Below are 19,609 nucleotides of genomic sequence, written 5' to 3' on the forward strand. Positions count from 1 at the left end.
GGCACGTCGGTTGATAACTTGTTCATGAATTTAAGTTAAAATGATTAACTTAGAGATTACTAATTTTATTGCAATGTAGTTTTTTGGAGTTTACAAACATAGTTCAACTGTAAAAAATCTCAATCATCACTTTATAAGGAAGAACCTACCCATTACCGTACCCATAAGAAGGAATATTGGACAATGAAATTCTTTTTTGGAGAAAAGAACTATTTCTTCTTGTTTTTACTTCTTGTTTTTATATCCTATAAGTGCTCCAAAAGAATTTCTTGTCTTAAAAAAGAATTGCCTGATCTGCTGCTTGCTTTTATACTTGACTTCACATTATACTCCAAATATTTTATTTTTGTTTAGGTTTTTCGACTTGAAATTAAATTCAAAATAAGTCTTACCTTAAAGTAAACCCTATAGGTCAGAAAGCAAATATTATATCCAATCTAGAGGTCAGAAAGTAAATTTAGGGATTTCAATCTATGTTCTATTTATAGCCAAAAATATGTAGACTTGGTATTCAAGAAATCCTCCTGTAATTTGAGTGATTTGTAACCCAAGAAACCTATTTAATTTGCGTTTTAATAACAAATCGGCCTAGATAGCCTATTTTGAATTAATAATTCAATTAATCCACTTCAATTTAAATGGACCTTACACCTTTATATTGAGACCAACATGGCACTGGCCTAACTTGTCACCCCAAAAGTTAATAATGGATTTGACGAAATTTAATATGATTTAATTTAATTTATCAAAGACTAATTTATTGTTATCTTGACCAAAAAAATTAAACAAAAATTTCATTCTCTTCGGATAGTTAATAACCATTTTTTTCCTGAACAGTAATTTCAGTTCATTAGTACTTCTTTTTCTTTGATAATCTCCCAAAAAAAGATAAATAAAAATAAAGAATGACGAATCTATCAGATTTCATGGGATGTTTAAACCTGGAACACAACCTTTAGAATGAAGAATACAGCCTAACAAACTTTTTAGAAACTAACTTTGTTTAAGGGAACAAAATTGAGGATTCTATTATCTAGTCAACCTTGATCATCTTCAACTTTGGGTGATTTGATAAAATTCAAATGTGAAATATGAAATTTGAATATATTAAGTTGTTGAACTCTTAAGTACTTAAATATGATATATTTGAATGTATATTATATTAAATAATAAGTGAATAGTTTACCACTTATTTTTTGAAGCAAATTTTGTTTAGAAAATTCAGTGCTACTTAATTAATTCTAATATTCTATTAGTTAACTTCTATTAATTAACTTTATTTAATTCGTAATATCATCGAGAATTGAGACCTTAAACTTTACGCAACCAAGAATGTTGAGTCCAATATCATGGGGGATTGGTATGCTACTCCCATTCTACATCCTAGTATGTTTAAAAAAATTGTGATGAATAAACGTTGGCTAAGAATAGCTTGAACAATGCATTTTTTTAATCCTATCACCAAAGGGGAATTAATACAATTCCTTGTTTCTGTCATATCGTTTGACCAATGAAGCTGAAAAAGAGTAACTTGAACGGATTGAAAAGGTCTCAATTATTATTAGACCGAATTGCTTGAGACTATTTATGGTGAAAATTAACCTTGACATTCACTACAACACAAGCTCATGCTGCAATTGTACATTGATTGTATCGAAGGTGTACATGATTACCCCATGCATGCCCCACAATCCGTGTAGTGGTAGGAAATGGTTTGCTGGCAAATTGAACGTTATTCAATTGCATTTCACTTGAATATTCTTGGTGCTGGGGTCTTCATCTTCTTTCATTGAATGCTGGGCACTGTTGCGTGGAAAAAAATCCAAATGATTGTGCGAATAGTTGGGTACAGTATCCAGCCAAGAGGGACAAAGAAACTGCTTTCACAACCAAATAATATTAATCTTTTTTACACTATTAGTATATATATCGATCAATTTGGATGCATCCTATATTATCGTAATTTGAATTTAAAAATTAAATTTTTACTTATATGATATGTTTCTAAACCTGCTAGTGTATATAGCATCAGTGCATGAAAACTTTAAATCTCCCTATCCTTGTCCCACTTCTTAATCTTACACTTCTCTTGCTTGGAAAGCAAAATAAAAAACCAAAAACTTTACCGAAAATGGAAATGGTTAATTACACTAAACCACAATAAAGTAAAGAGCTAACAAGATAAACTTCCACTCCACAAAGACAAGCTTCTACCCAAAAATGTTTCCTATGATATTGAATTGTTTATGTACTTCTTTTAGATCAAATAAGTCTAGTAATGTTCACGGTACCGTAGGGATTAGATTTGTTAATTGCATAAGTGCTTTCCAAGTTTGTAATTGCAAAAATTGGCCAATAAAACTAAAGGTTTTTTTAACGAGTGTCCAATGAGTACTCATTAACACACCTAAATTTCACACAATCTATCATGTATATGCACATACTAATAATTATTACCCTCCCTTATATTTATATACCTTCCCTAATTAATCTTATCCTTCTAAAAATTTAATACATAAATTACATCTTTGGTTAGATAGACCCTAAAACTAATAATCAATTTGCAATAAAAAATATTAAACTAGTCATCTTAGTAATTAGATCATCTGCGTCTACTCAAAATTTTAAATGTTTGAGGTTTATTACTGAATTTGTTGCCCACCTCATAGTCGAGTAATTAACTTTTGTATAACAAAACCAGATTCTTCTGTTTCATTTCAAAATTAATCATAAGAGATATAACAAAAGAAATTTCCTAAATATTAATGTGAATCTCCATCACAATTAAAAACAGTTGTTTGATCTTTACATTTTTAGGTTTAAGGACTTGCCACCAACATTTTATTGAAAACTGCAACTTAATTTTTGTTTATGTTACATAAGATTTATCATCAGAGTTAAAACTAAGGCTTTTTTTTATTCACATTTGATGTAGAACTTTGCTAAGGCTCAATATTATGATTTAATTTTTTTCATTTTTATTTGGACTTAATACATATTAGTTGTTGTGTTTATCTCACATTAGTTGTGGAAGAGACGAGTGTTAGATTATAAGGGCAAGGGAAAGTACAAGTACAAGTGAAGGGAGTTGAGCACCGTGCTCCTTGAGTAGCAAATCAAGCTTGAGGTTGAAAATACTATGCTCGAGTACTCATCAAGCCTAATCAAATCTTACAAATTATTTAATTTTTTATTTTAAATATTTTACTTATTATTTAATATTTATTTTGAAATGCTCAAAATGATGGGTTACTGAAAATTTTTGGTTAGATTTTGGAAAAAAATAAGATCGCTGATATCAATGAGTTTGTTTGGATACATGATTTTATCTGTTATATTTGGCTTCAAAACAAGTTATCTTGAAATAGCGTTTGGATGTGAATATATAATCTGTAATTAGTATCATGAGTTAAATTCCCACCTACTATTCATTTTCTAAGGATCTACCCACTTTATTCAGAGTCCTTATCTGTTCTACTAACAAATGCAATGGTTACTGTTAGCGTTTTACGAGAATGAAAAGCAAAAACTGCTACCGGCCCCTTAATTGCTCTCATTCATCTAATTTCCCCATTCTTCTATATATATATATATATATATATATATTTCTATATATATATGTGACACACACACATATATTCATAATTACATGGAATTTTATATGTGTGCATAGTGTAAAATGAGATTTGTTTGAATACACTTAGCAGAGCTACAATTTGATAATGAGAATTAGAATCATATACACTATGATCATCTTGATCCTTGTGCCACAAAGGCACTCACAATGTCCTACAATGCTTGGGCTACCATTTCAGAAAGGTTAGTTGTTGGCCTTGGTGAATTATTGACTGGAATACAGTTTGATCTGTTTACTAGCATGCAATTGGCTAATTATTTACTTTAACAAAGTGGCCAAAACTGATAAAAGTGAAGCCATTGAAGCAACGGTGGTTTATTGATCGCAAATGTTGGCCACAAAAAAATGTATTTGCTCATCGAAGCAGTATTCATGAGCCGTCTAGTGGGTTGTAGCCTCCAATAATTTCTCGAAGATTGCTGGGTTGTAGCCTCCAATAATTTCTGGAAGATTGCAGCACATGAATACTTTGAAAAGACAACACAATACATCGAAACTATTCATAGTTTCCTGATGGACCTTAATCAGGCTGTTTGTTGTTTAAGGCTCTGATTTTGCATCTATAATGAATGCAAGAACTAGTCGGATGAAAATTATTCAGTTGTGATGCATAGGCTAGTTTTATTGAAATAAAAAATACATAGGATAAAAAAGAAATTTGGAGTTCTCCTTTATGCTAGTTTTATTCATGTCGTTGGTGCTTTTACTAAGCATTTAAAAATCTTATTTGAAATCTTGAAACTTGTATTTACTTTGTTTAATTTGTAATATCATTGAGAGTTGAGACCTTAAACATTAATCAGGCTTTACTTGTTGGTTTGTTGTTTGAGACTTCAATTTCGCGTCTATAAATTAATCAACAACTGGCAAGAAAAATTATTTGGTTGTGATGTATTTGCTTTTTTTAAAAAAAAAATAAAAATGCATACGACAGGAAAAAAATTAGAATTGTCCTTTACATAGAGTTCATGTGCGGGATTCTGCAATCATGGTACAGAAGTTGACACAAAAATCTACAAAGCGGCTAATCCAGCATATGATTGCTATGAAACATTGCACAGCTGGATAATGTAACTGACATAGCAAATGAATTAAAAGGAGCAAAAAAATAATTAAAAATAGCACCTAACTTAATAGGTCCCAAAAATAAAATAAAATAAGGAACCTAATTCTTGCAATAATTTGGCAGGTGTCAAAACTAATTGTAGTAATTGTAGATTGTAAGCAGATAATTTTACATTAAACCTTAATTCTTATGTAGATTCTAAGCAAATAATTTTACATTACATCTTCACCCCTATTGAAAAACAAATTTTTAAAATCTACAATTTGGTTCATCAAATATTTCAGACTCTACAAAAAATATTTAGTTTTACATATAGTTGAAAAATAAACATAATAGCATTTGATACTAATTCATAAAAAATGTCTGTGCAAACATTTATTTATAACACGTTATTTGTATAGTATTTGGAAATTTAAAAATGATTTAAAGAAATTGATAGGAGGTAAAAAAAGAAAACCTTTCATCTAAAGAAATATATATTTTGTCCTTGAATTGCAAAATATGTTTATATTTCAAAGATACCTTATTAAACAACAAAGGGAATCCATGCAGTTCATTAGTCATAAAGAATTTATTCATGATCAAATGTATTGAATGAGAAATATACAGTGTTCATATCGCATTTCAAGGCAATATAGGGAAATCATTGGCTAATTGTAAAGTTAATTAGTATATTGAGTAGGAAAGAGATAGTATAGAAGGGTATGGTTGATAAAATTGTAGTTTGAAATCTAAAATCTAATATCTGAAATTTGAAATTTGAATCCATTAAGTTATTGAATTGTTAAGTACTAAATTTGATACATTTGAGTGTATATTATATTAAATGATAAATAAATAGCTCATTATTCATTTTTGAGAACAAGTTTTGCCTAAAAAATTTAGTACCACTTAATATATTCAGATGTTCAATTTTTTGGTTATCAAATGTGTCTGAACATGTTAATATATGAATCCATTAAATTTAAACATTGAATTGGATTATCAAACAAGTATGTAGTTTTAGACTATGAAATTGGGGTAGGGATAGATATAGAACATTTAAACTAAGGTCTGTAGTGTGATATTTCCTAAAAAGTTTTATAGGGTAAAACGTTTTAATTTATAAACAACATTAGTGAAAATGTTCAATGCTATAAGGGGGGGAAAAATCTAATAATCAATGTGTATCTGTATGAAAATGTCTGGGAGTCTGAGCATGTTTTGGTTGAATGTTATAATTCAACGTTCAGCAAATTAAGTGATATAATTTTCACTTGAAACTTTGTATACGAGTTAAGTGGGTCTCAATGCATTCATATGTAAGAAAATTGTGGTATAAAACAAATTTAATAGAAAAAGCACAAAATGCATTAATTTAGGTATTTAATGGGATTATCAAACACCCCCTTGTGTTATAATGTGCACATTATGAATACGTGTATAACTTGAATGCAACTCTATCAGTCTGTTCCATGATGTGTTCTCGCACATTTAATACTTTAATTTTTTCTTCTTAACCTTATCTTTTCAATCACTAATTTACATTATTTATATATATCTCCCACAATTTCGGACAAGCTCTCATTATTTTGTCCTTTTCAAATTTTCAGTTAAAATTTTTTTTTAATGCGTTGATTATAATGAACCCCTAGGATACAACTCCAGTAAATTGTCTCAATAGTTATCTTTCCTTAGTATCATGTATGATAAAAAAAAAATTAAATCCTTGTGACGCCCCCACTTCTCCCTAAGGCGAACCAAAGGGTATCCGCGGGACGCCTGCCTAGCTCTCGCTAGGACTCAAGCAATTCCATTCAAGCTTATTATCGAACTACACAACACATGTAAATAACTTAGATACAATAAATCCGGAAGCGTTCAAGTTTAATAATAGTCATCCATTATCCAACCCACACGTCGGTATACAAAATACATCATGAATCCCAAATATACATTACGCCCCAAAAGTTACATTTCAATTCCAAAAGTACAATCCAAAACCAAGGGCATAACCAAAAGTAATAGCAACCCTAAACAAAAACACATCAGGAGGGTTTCTCCAGTACACCTCCAAGTTCAAACCTGTTAAGGAAAACAAATCTACAGGGTGAGCAAAACGCTCGTGAGACCAAGAACACACATGCAGGCACACAGTTCAGGTAACAAGCCCAAGTAACAATTCAAGTAATAGCTTGCAAGTAATTAATAATGCCAACAAGAATGTAACCAGAAACAATTCAAGGATATGGTAGCTCTCAGGAGCTAAGTTCCACATTTTGCCGATGTCATTCGTATATCTCCCCGCGATGACTCTCCGTCATCCAGGTTGATATTTCATATCCGTAGTTCACCACTTACTTCTCATCCGTCCACCATACACCGCTTCGGGCCCGCACGACATTTATAAGGCGATACTCCACGAGTATGCCAAGCAAGATCTCTCAATAGATCAAGCTTATCATGTGAATCTCATGGCTCACCGAGGTTCCCGACCAAGCCCATGCCGGCTCGAGTTCCAAGGTCGGCCTATGAGTTTGGGCGTCCCCCATGTATCATGTAAGTGTTGAAGAGGTCCACTCCAACGACGTATGCAAGCATAACATACCATGTCATGTATTCAAGCATTTGACAGGTCTAAGCATATATTTCAGATCATGTAAACCAGGCAAATCATGTTAAGCATGAGTCATTTGTTTCAAATGAGAACGAGTGCGATAAAGTACACACTCGACTCCATTTTCAAAATAACAAGTAGGCTAAGCATGAAATCAAGTTCATAGAGTTCAAATAGTCAAACACTTGACACTCACCGAGCAAAACAAGAAGAAATATTTCTGGAAGTTCAAGTGTTCACGGTAGGATCCTCTTGAAGGTCCTCGTGTGCGCCTGAGCAAATAATAATATATTATCATTCATATATCCTAATTGTCAAGGAAGATTGTACACTAGTACAATCTAAGAAAATTTCATGAAATTGAACCTCAATTACTCGTAAATCGAGGTTCAATTAGAGTTTCTTAAAGTACAAGAGCATTTGGATTTTTATCTTGAAAATTGAAGTTAAAACGTTTGCATAATGTCGAAAGAATAAAGAGTTCTTGGAAAACTCTATTTCCTAGAAAATTGGAAAATTTTCAGTTCTGATATGGATTTTTGAAAAATCGTATCTCACTCAATACAAGTCTAAAATTGGAAAGCTTTATACCGTTGGAAAAGTTCTTAGAAGACACTTTTCCACGAATCTAAGTGGAAAGTATTCAAAAATGAGCTTAAAGTTGCTGTTCCAGATCACCCAGGATTGAGTCGGGGTTGGTTTTTCGCTAATTTTGGAAATTCAGCAGAATTCCGTCGTTGAAAATCAGCCCTTGAAATTTATAACTCAATTAGAGGTGCAAGTAAGGTTTAGGACAGAACAAGAGGATCGAGAATCGGAGTTTCGAGCACCAAGATATGGTAGCTCAAAGTTGGGGAAAATTCAAGACTGTTGAACAATTTCCAGATTTGGGTTTCCGACTTTGGACCTTTAGTTAAGTGTCGAAACGGACTTGGATTGGTGCCAAATTTTGCAGTATAGTATTTATATATGAAGGGTATCTCTCTATCAAATTTCGTGGAAAAATACCTTTGGAAAGGTGGTTAACCAATCAACCAAAGTTTTGAAATTACTAAGGCAAAACTGCCTTTAACTCCATTTCTCTCCGTTTCCAAACATTCGGCTAAGGAAAACCTCCAAACATGGTTCATTTGTGCAAGAAAAGTCCAAGGAACATGCATGGTACATTTGGTAGGTGTTTAGTACCAAGAAATTCATTTAGTAAGACCACAACAAGTCTCACATCAAATCTGTCCAAATCCAAGGGTTTTCAAGAACAGGGCAGTCACAGTATTTTGATCATAACTCACTCAATTTAACTCGGAATTGGCCATGGTTGATAGTTTTGAAAAATACATTCATAGGGCTATAATTTCACAGAATAAATTGTTTTAAGATTCAGCATGCAACTGGCTCGAAATTAAGCCTAAAGTTGGAGCATCATCAAATCGTTCCAACGGAACAGAGAAACAGAACAGCTGAATTCAGAAGAGTGGTGCGGCTCACACACATGGAACCATGGCTCACACAGCTGAGAACATGAATTTTATACCATTGAAAAGGTGTGGATGTCTAGTTTCAAATTCCACTGACGGCACTCGATTTTGACATCGGAGGACAAAGTTACGGCCGAAATACTATCGCTGGACAGAGCTACACGGAAACAGTTTCCAGATTACTAGCTTTGGGAAATAAATTCATTTGACCAGCCAAAACTCAGTATTTTTCAATGAAAAGTTTTATACAACTACTACAACATGTAAACAACACAATCAAGCCATTAAATCATCAAAAATTGGCCTTAAAATAACCGAACAGGGCAGGGGCAAAATCGGAAGTTTCTATCCCATGAGTTCCTTGAGGTTTCTACTAATTATACTCCATTAATCCAACATTTCAAACACTAAACCAACATTATAAACAACATCAATCACCATATCAGCCATCAAGACAGAGGTGGAAGTTCATAGAGCCCACCTTCCATTTTTTCAAGAACAACAACAACCCATAAGAAATTAAGAGCTAAAAGATATACTAGAACTTCCAAAAATTGAAGTTAGAAGGCTTGATCATGACTTACTCTAGTTGATGTTCAAGTCAGAAATTCAGTCCCTCCTTGCTCCTAAGTGAGCCGTGAAAAGCCTCCCCTTTTTAGCCAGATATGAACTCCAAGGCTTAGGCTAAGTAGTGCTAAAATTTGAGAAGATTTGGTGGTGATTTGAGTGAGTTTTGTAGAGGAAATGTTGGAGAGTTTTCGGTTGTTCCTTTGCTGTCTGCTAGCCGGCCATGGAAGCTTGGAGAAATGAAATGTTTGGTCTGACCCTTTGGCGTACAAAGAACGCTTAACGTCTAATAGTTTAGGTGCACAAAAGTCAATTGCAAATAGTGCGCATACGCGCGCTTTTTGTGCTCGATTTCTCTTAAGTTTGTTGCACTAGTGCACTAAACCTCTGAGGCACTTACATTCATATAAATATTATTCATTCTTAATTGTCCCAAAATAATGGTCTAAAGTCCCTCAATTAAGCGCGCACGTGAAAACGCGTATTTCCAATTTAGGCGCAATAAAGTAAAACTTTCGAGAAATTCTTATAACGATCGTACCACTAACTATCACATGAGTACTTAAATCTAAATTTACCTATTTTAGGACCATTGTACATGTCTCCAAATTTCCGAGCTTATTTTACTCCCAATTGGTTAAAGTTTTCAGACACGTTTTCACCTTTTCACTAAACAAGCTTCTAAGAAAAGAATTTTTGAAACGAGACATTTTAAAAATATAACGAAACTATAAAACCATGTACTTAGGTCTAAAAAAGCTAGAAAATATTATTCGTGGCAAAAATCCAAATAATTAATTAATTTGGCCAAAATTAGGGATTTTAAAATAATAGATTTTCGAGTCCTCACAATCCTTCTATGATGAATAATTTATAAATTTTTCCATTTTCTTTTAACTTCGGATTCGAAAATTGCAAAATAGGTAAAGTTAGGACTAAAAATTTGATTTCCAACTTTACTATAATAAATTTTCTCAACTAAATTTAAAGGGACAGGTTGCAAAACTAGCTAACAAATTTTCTACATTTGTTCTTGAGTTTTGAATCTGGTCGTACTATTGGACGAAGATTGATTCAATTTCAATATAATCATTTCATTTTTATGTTTATGATACTATCAATACAGAATGAATTGGAACTATAAAAAATCCTTTTCTTTTCTTCATAAACAATTTAAATAAATCTTGCTCAATGTTACCAAAATTTTTTCTTTTGGCAACTTATTTCTTGAAAAATCATGGCAAAAATATGTATTTTGAATTGCTAGATGTATGCCTTTTCCTTCAAAAAAAAATGGTGCTTTATAATGTCCAAGTGATTTTACAAAGAAAAAGCTTATCATCCCACAAAAGCTTTTTATTTTCTTATTCCTTTCGCTTTTTTTTTTTTTTAATACTTCACCCTCCCAACAATGCTGTCTCTCTCTGTAAGCCAAACTAGAGTAATACATGCATTCTAGCCAGCCATGTGTACGACACTTTTAGTATAGCTAAATTGAAGTTTTGGGATACAGTACTATCGAGCAAAACTTTAGTATAGCAACAAATAATGAAAATGTGAATTGAAGGACTTTTTCACACCTACAATCCAACAACTAGCTTCCAATGCTCTTTCCTTCTCGTTCTCTCACTTTCAATGCTTCAAATGATATGAGATCGATGTTCATGCGATTGACAAGTAGAGGAATCCAGAGAGCTTATAATGGAACCAAGATCAACCAAATTGGCTACTGGTCTCAGCCATGCGAGCAAATTGGTTCCTTGATACGCTTTCCTCAGTCTGAAGCAAATCAAATTAGAAGAAACCTGCAAAATACATGAAAACTTTTTAGGCACTTCCATGTGTATGTGAAAGACATGCCAACTTCAAGAGAAGCAAGCTTTTAATCAATCGAAACTACATTCATACACTACAGCTCGGAAACTGTTGCTTTGTACGTGTTCCAACATAGCCTGTTAGACACTGACTGTCTTAAATATTGACATAGATATCCGATTAACAGTTCACAATAAGCAAAGAACTCTATAAGCAACTAGTAATGGAAAGATGATCATTCTAACCAATTAGTGGATGAACCAAAAATGGAACGCAAAAATTAGCAAAGGCAATAAAATTTGCATGAATGTCAATGTTAATAGAACATAAGAATGAAAGCTATGTGTCTATGTAAAACTTAGAAGAAGAGTGAGATGATAATCCTTCCTCTGCTTAAAAATTGAGGTCCTAATTTTAGCTAGTTTGGCAAAATAATCCCAAGCAAAAAAGTCATGGTTGAACATTCATGTATTATCAAGCCTCTAAGTACCTTCTTTTGAGCAGACTGATTTCTCCTAATACAAAAGATATATGGGACAAAAAAGGACCAGTAAAGGATAACCTTTTTCAGAAGGAAGCAGCAAAAGAATCTCACTATTCTAAAGTTGTGGGCAAGTAGTTTCCTTCTTCGTTGAATTTGTTAGAGTTAACTGTCAACTTCATTTCAATGGCTATGCTGAAATATGCTTATCTAACCTTGAAGAACTTTATTCTGTAACATTTACTATTGATTTACCACCTTTATTGGTCTTCACAAATCTCAGATACAGCCAAATCATAGCCTTCATTTCTGCGTTCCGAGCACTACAGGACATAACACTTTCAGTTTTTCTATTTGGTGTTTGAGAAGTCTCCATCAAGGCTAACGCAATTTAATGAGCAAAATAACTGTAATCGGTAACCATCTTCATTTGCGAAACCTGCTTGGTCAGTGACAAATAATTTCTTCACTTTGACATTCTCACAAAAACAACAGGGAGCCATGTGGTTCTTTTCCAACAAGATGAAGTCTGCTTCCCAAACAGATTCCGGAAAAATAATCACCATGTTACATTACAATAATATTAAGGGTAAAATTAGCCATGTCAAAACTTCAAAACTTATGAAGAATGTATTACAAAAATTCCTAAATAGCAAAAATTAAGCAAAGTCGTTTCAATTAAGCCATAAAAAACACAAAGTACAAAGCTCATTTTTTATATGTGATTGATTTGAAGTTATGGCAACTGCAACACAAACATAGTAGACCTTTAATCCACTGAGACTACATATCTGTTCATTTACTCTGTCGCATATTGCTTTCTAGAAGACTGATCATCACTCCTTAAGAGAACAAATTTCTACCACATCACCATCCATATATTTTTTGCTTAGAAATCATTGCTTCCTACGTGTTACAACAAAAGATGGAATGCTACAATAACAAAACCTGTTTATTGATCATTCAAACTGCAAATTTTTGGATTGTGACTATTCATCTTGAAGTAGACATGTCAAAATAATTTAGTTAGTTAAGAACCACAACAGTACTTAGGATATGTTATTTTACTAAAACAAATTCAACGCTGAGCCTGATACCTGGAATGACTAGCTGTTAGCACAGTTGTACCATGAGTCTCGATTGTTCTTGAGTGGAAAGATATAAGCTGTTCTCCAATTGACAAAGGCCTCGCAAGATCTGGCGGGAACGTTTGAATGAGGATGTAGGAATTCTTGCCTCTGCAATTGCAGCACCAAATCTTTTAACTGTTTCCACCCAAATGAATGATTGACACTGCAATCACATGCTTCGTTTATGTCTGTCCAAATGATCGCCAATGCTGTCTACAATGTCTAACTTCTTTCCACCAAATCTTCTCACCTCTGGAACTAAAGTATCAGTAAGTCCAGTTTTCTTCAAGCAAGTCTTGTACCTTGATAGCTCTCCAGTACCAGCTACTATGCTCCCCTCTAATTCTTCTCCATCCATACTACTTTCTACACGCCTGGCACAAGCCACTCTGTCTTCAGCATGCTACAAGGAGAAAAGGTTCAGTATTTGATTTATTTTGTTAAACACTTCCAGAAAATAGATAAAAAAAGAAAAGTAATTGAAACAGCCCAAAAGACATGCAGTCAACATTTTTTACCTTTATTTCCACATTTCCAGAAATATATCGCATTTTGGTGGGAAAAATCACAGATAACTACTTTCCATCTTCAAAACCCGATTGATAAGTGAAAATAACTTCTCCCTCCTGACATTCTCATAAGAACAACACGGGAACCTTGGTGTTCTTTGTCCAAAAAGCATTGATTTCTGCTTCCTAAAAAATTCTGGAAAAAAACATCACAATATTACATCACAGTGGTACTTCAGTTATGGCATGAAGTAGAAACATGAGCCACAGAAAGGTTTGGTCTGGTAACCAGTGCAACAATTTATCACTCAAAATCCTAAAGAGCAAAAATTAAGCTAAATTCCATTGATTAAGCCATAAAGAACACATACTAGTGCAGATATCACCATGCATTTAGGCACAATTACATGACTCAAACATACTTGCAAACTTGGACCAATTCACTTGTACTTCTTGTAAGTTGGGTGGAGACTTTTCCAAACCACATACCTCCTCATCTTTCTTCAAAAAAGATTGGAAACCGCAGCCTCATGTTGCAGCTGGAGACTGTGAAAAATGCAACAAGATGCTTTAGAGGTTCCAGGCTGACTCTGCCTTGAGCACACTTTTGAGCCTTCTGCAATGTTTCGGCACAATGACTGCTTTCTGCATCACTGACACTTGTTGCCTGCAAGGCCATAATATCATCAATCCAATTCACAAAATAGAAAAGTAGGTAGATATAGTTTCTGAGCTTTAAAAATTTTGAAAGATGATAAACATTTGTAGTTTTAACAGCACCCTAGTTCCTCTGCAAACAATTTCAACTTGATCCACATTGAGCTAATTTTATGGCAATCATAACGCAGAGTCTTACAGAGGAGATAACAGTGAAGATTAAGAACATATCCATCCATTAAATGCCAGCGGTAAAAACAAAAATTGTAACGTTCTCCCAAAATTGCTATTTTATTGGTTTTAATGTTGTTTGGAAAATATCAGTGTAAAAAAAAGTGAATTTCCTGGACAAATAGTCAATACCAAGTTCATATATAGTAGTGAATTTTAGCATGCTTATTAATCTTTTTGATGGTTCAGAAAAGCAGATGAAATCCACAATTTTTATTGTCTTTCAATTTGCTCGTAACTCTACTTTGTTAATGACAAGAATTAGTTTATAAATTGAAAGAGAAAGTAATCTTCACCAGTTTATAAATAGAGAAACAGAGAGTTACAGAGAAAAAGAGTAAGGGACAAATATGGATAGAATAAGATGCTGAGAAGCGATTAATTGAAATTTTGAGGTGAAATTTTACCGGATGGCTCAGAAAGACGGCTTTTAACGAATATCACGCTGTGGAATATTAGAGATCTTGGGCCACTCTGGAATATTAGAGATCTTGGGCCACTCGGAGCCGCTTTGAGGAGTGCATCTTCGAGTTAATAGTGGACAAGCTTTAATTTGCAGACGTCTCAATTTGAGGCGATCCATGGCATCCATGGAGGGTAAATATTCAAGCTTTTCGCATCTGAACAGAATTAGTTCTTCAAGAGATGCAAGGTTCCCAAGCCAATCTGGTAAGGCTTCGATGGCTCCGAAGTATTGTAGATCTAGTGATGTGATGTTAGTCAAGTCTTGAAGCTGATGTGGCAGAGATTTCGTGCCAGGCATCCCACCTAAATGCACATGCTGGAGTTTTGATGAAGATGCTAATCCAGCCCAATCAAATTCCATTACAGAGTAATCTGAGATGCCACCAATCAGCACTCGCCTTAAGTTGGTAAGATAGCCAAATCCACTAGGCATCTCGGTATTCAAGTTGGGACACCACGTTAACCAGAAGGTCTCGAGAGAAGGGGTTCGTCGCAAATCAAGGGGAAAGGAGACCAGATTGGGGCAAAAGCGCAAGTCCAGCTCTCGGAGAGACGTACACGACTCGAACATTTCCCCCGGTAATCTTGTTAATCCATTGCACTCACTAATACTAAATTCCTCAAGAGACTTAAGGAGGCTTTTCTGTCCTTTATTAGGATTTAATCCAAATGAATTAATTCTCGGGCACCGCAATATCTTCAAGTGCTCTAAAGCTTGAAATTGATAAAGATCTTCTGACAACTCCCGTAAATTCTCGCAACCATTGACCACCAATCTCTTAAGACAAGCGGCGCAACTCATTTCTCTTAATGTTGTTATGTTAGGGCAATAGCTCAATTCTACACTTTGAAGACTTGGGAAAAGACAGAGCCGCTCGAGCATGTCAGTGGATAGACTGTCACAGCCTTTAATACTCAAACTACTCTCTGGTCGTATTACTAAATTTAGAGACTCAATGCGTTGATGACCACCCCTTAATTCAAGGGACGAGAGATTGGCTATACTGCTCAAAACCTCTTCTACCAGCAAAACATGGCAATTCTCTTTGATTTCCAATACAACAAAACTTGGGAAACGACTTGGAGTTGGAATGGTGGTCAGCTGGGAGCAATCCCTAATATACAACTTTTCCAGCACGGGAAACACATCCATCGCTTCATGTGCGTCCTTCCACTCTTCCAAACTTTTCATGCTTTCAAGAGAGAGAATTTTAAGGGCTGGAAAGAATGTTTGTCTGCTCGTATTGCCTGAACCTGCTGATCTTCCGTCCTCCTCATCACTAATACCATAGAATGAAAGCCCAATGCATGTTGTGTTTTCCAATCCAGTCAGATAGAGGCGTTGGAGGGATGTCAGTTGTCCTAGTGTAGGGAGTTCTCTGCATCTTGTGCAATACGCCACCCGCAACTCCACCAGTGATGTCAAATTCATGAACCATTGTGGAAACTGATCACCCATGAAGTTCAAAATTTTTAACTCTTTTAAATTTGGGTGAGGTTGGAGAGCTTCCAACACATCTTCATCACATTGATCACTTTCTTGATCCCTATTGCCCCATTCAAATATCAACCGATACAGATTTGGCTTTCTAGATAGGTTCGCCAATTCAGCATCATCTTTGCCATTTACTAATTCAAGATTTCTGAGCTCCAAGGAGCCTTTAAGATCTTGCAAGGTCCCAAGTTCTTGGATACCATGACCTTCCTCTTGACGACCTATGTTAAAGAACTCTAATGTTTGAAGACAAGCCCATCGTCCAATACTGGATGGCATCTGGATTTCGCGTGCTGCATGATAATAATAGTGAAGATGTCTCATGCTAATCAAATTGCTCATCTTCTCTGGAAAACCTTCTTCAAGCTTGCCAATTCTCAGTGTTTGCAAACGGTAAAGTTTGCAAAGAGATTCTGGCAAAGTTGTAATCATAGAATCTGAAATGTCAAGTAAGTGTAAATGTATTAGTTTGCCAATGGAGGTTGGCAACTCTTTGACATCTTCTCCAAATAATTTTAGGACATGCAAGTATTTGAACTTTGATAACATATCATCAGCCATGCCACCCTCCAGAAATAGTGTACGAAGCGATGCTGATGCTTTTTCATTGATTCTTTTGGAGGAGTATACTGCAAGGTAACGGTCCTGATTGTTGCTGTTACGATTCAAAATTGATTTTGCAAAATCGTGCACAAGATCATGCATTTTATACCATGTTCTCCTCTCCTCTTTTACTTCTTCCAATAAGGAAGTTTGCAACAAAATTCTCAAATACTCATATCCTATTTGCTCCATCATTCTTTCATTTTGGGAATCCGGTTGAAGAAAGCCTTCAGCCATCCAAAGCTCAACTAGTAGATCTTGTTCCAATTTAGTATCTTGATCGAAAATTGAGCAATATGCAAAACATTTCTTAACCGGTGCAGGTGACAGATGATCAAAACTCACCTTAACTATTTGCTCAACCCCACCTTGATTGCCATTCAAGAGACTCTCCTCCAAAATAGATTGCCACTCCTCTTTGTTCTTTTTAGATAACAAACCTCCAATTAACCTTGCTGCCAGAGGTAGACCGTCACATCTTCTTAAAACTTGCTCCCTTATGTCTTCTGGTACTTCTTCCCCTACAGTTGCCCATTTTTTCATGATAGACCAGCAATCATCATCGCATAGCTTTCCTAGCTCATGGCGAGTAAACTTGATCTGCGGATGTCTAGACAGAATAGTTGCCACTTCTTGCAGACGAGTAGTAACAAGACACCAGCTCCCTTTCTTCGCATTGAGTCCCGCCAAAGTGCTGAAAAGGTCCGTCAACAATAGTTCTTGATCATTCCACACATCATCAAGAACAAGGAAATATCTTTTTTCCTTGAGTTCATATTGAATTTTTTGAACTGTTACCTCCCTACGATCCCCTTCAACCTTTTCTCCTGTTAACGATTCTAGGATCATTTTGAAGACCTTCTCGATTTTATCTACTTCTTCAGCCACACAAACCCAAATTTTTTTGTCAAAATGTCCAACAATTTGTTCATTTTTGTAAACGGCTTTAGCTAGAGTTGTTTTGCCTAATCCACCCATGCCAGTTATGGAAATAACTGAAATAACACTTTCAGATTTGGCCAACAACTTATTAACTATTTCTGATTCATCCTTGTCTCTTCCCAGGACATCACTTCGAACAATAGTAGAGTCGGTCTGTCGGCTTGTCGCGGCTCCAGCAGCAATAGTAGGGAATGCTTCTTCAACTTGGAGCTTGTAGGGCAGTCCCAAACGTTCGGCATTCTGATGGATCCTTTCAAGGTTCGTGTTGATCTCCCTGATCATTGAAGCCAACCTCCAACGAAAACCAATTTTATTAAAGAATGAAAAGCAGCAGAGTACCTTCTTTTTCATGGGTTGATCTTGATACTTCACCTTCCGACGAAGATTTTCATAGTTGAGCTCGTCCAGCACATTGTCAGCTTTGAAAACCTCTTCTTCCAGCTGCTTGAGCCAATTTTGCACCACTGGGCTATGCATTTCCTCGTCAGCACCGGCCAAGAAGCCTCGGATCATTTCAGCAGATTCGTTGAGTCGCTCCAGCTCCTTTGGGAATTCACGAGCCAGATTAACATGTTCAGCGGCAAGGGAAACAACCATCTCCAATGCAACCTGAATAGTAGCACTAATAGCAGTATCAGCCATTTTTTCTTGCTTGGGATTGGAATTAGGATGGAAGTATTCTGATATCGATGATGGTGATGGGGATGCTTTCTGCGATGAGACAAGGAAGGAAGGGTTCAACTTCAGCAGCTAAGAGCAAAATCGGCGGAGACTAAAACTTGCCGGACTGAAATTTGCAACTCAACTTACAAATTTTTCCACTTTTGCAATTTGCCCGGATCTAGTAAAAGTCATAAATGAATTTACGAATCCAGCAATATTAAAGCTTTAGAAATATTATACTAAGGCTTTAGAAAGCACGGCTGCAGCAGGTGTCCGTGACTTGCGGATCACAGCCTCTGTTATCTAAGCGCAGCCCCTTTTAGCAATTGTTAAACACTTAAACGTGAACATCTAAGGAAGTTGCCGACAATTGCATGCGTGAGCCAACCTGCAACTTGACTCTTCGGTCACATTTCTTATTGGCTAAAACAGCGGGCTCTCTCATTCCTCCTTATAACAATGCGGCAAAACAGGTACTAATATAAAATTGGCTTAACTTCTAACTCATATTTAAAAAAAAAAAAAAAAAAAAAACTTCTACCTCATCATCTTGCAATGGCTCTGTTATTCGTTTTATTTTTACTCCTTCCATTCGATTGAAAATATCATGCTTTTTTATTTTAAAATGTCAATATTTATCGTTTTATTAAACTTAAAGTTACTTTTGATATCTTCTTTAATATTATTTCCACGTTTATCAATATTTGACACTAAATTTAAATTTAAATTTTGAATTTTTGAGGACAATTATAGAAATAAATCCGCCAACATCACCATCAAGTTACAATTTTTAAAAATTTGAATCCTAAAATGTGACAAATAATTTGAAACAGAGGGAGTATATTTTAAATTTGCCTTTTTTTAAACTTTTTGTTAGTAACAAATGCTTCAATTTTCCATCCGTTTTGTATGTATACTCAAATATAATGATGATTTCTTAATAAAAATTTGGTACTTTGTAATGCATTTTGTTATTTTAAAATTAAAACACATTGCTTTTTACCATTGAAAACTTTGAAAGGTTTTTACTTTCATAAGAGATTAGTACAAAACTAGTGTTTTGACCCGTGCTATGCACGGGATTATATTTCAAATCAAAATAATATTGTATATATTTATATATTATGGTACAGAATAATAAATATATATATATATATACTAAAAATTTTAAAGAAGTGATGCTTAATATTTTGAAAAAATTTAATCTATAATGATTTACATGATAAAAGAATTTTAACGCATTTAAGGAGAGGGTTAGGTTGGGTGGTAAGGTGAGA

General features: G+C 34.6%; 2 protein-coding genes across 3 annotated transcripts in view; both read right to left on the reverse strand.

Moving 5' to 3' along the window:
• Window positions 1-10,778: 10,778 nt before the first annotated feature.
• Window positions 10,779-18,654, reverse strand: LOC113736731 (putative disease resistance protein RGA3). Its single transcript, XM_072053049.1, has 6 exons — window positions 18,480-18,654; window positions 14,572-18,380; window positions 13,766-13,943; window positions 13,286-13,472; window positions 12,735-13,170; window positions 10,779-11,146 (listed from the first exon to the last, which is right to left on the reverse strand). The coding sequence occupies exons 1-2, from the start codon at window positions 18,522-18,524 to the stop codon at window positions 14,595-14,597; spliced, it is 3,831 nt and encodes a 1,276-aa protein (XP_071909150.1). The 5' UTR covers window positions 18,525-18,654; the 3' UTR covers window positions 10,779-11,146; window positions 12,735-13,170; window positions 13,286-13,472; window positions 13,766-13,943; window positions 14,572-14,594.
• Window positions 11,166-19,609, reverse strand: part of LOC140008496 (uncharacterized) — a 47,150-nt gene continuing 38,706 nt past the window's right edge. For both annotated transcript variants that reach the window (XM_072053052.1, XM_072053054.1), the window contains one exon: window positions 11,166-12,166. The gene's annotated coding sequence lies outside the window, so the exon portion shown is untranslated. The remainder of the gene's footprint in view (window positions 12,167-19,609) is intronic.

Source organism: Coffea arabica, chromosome 1e (assembly GCF_036785885.1).
Source record: "Coffea arabica cultivar ET-39 chromosome 1e, Coffea Arabica ET-39 HiFi, whole genome shotgun sequence".
NCBI classification, from domain to species: Eukaryota; Viridiplantae; Streptophyta; class Magnoliopsida; order Gentianales; family Rubiaceae; genus Coffea; species Coffea arabica.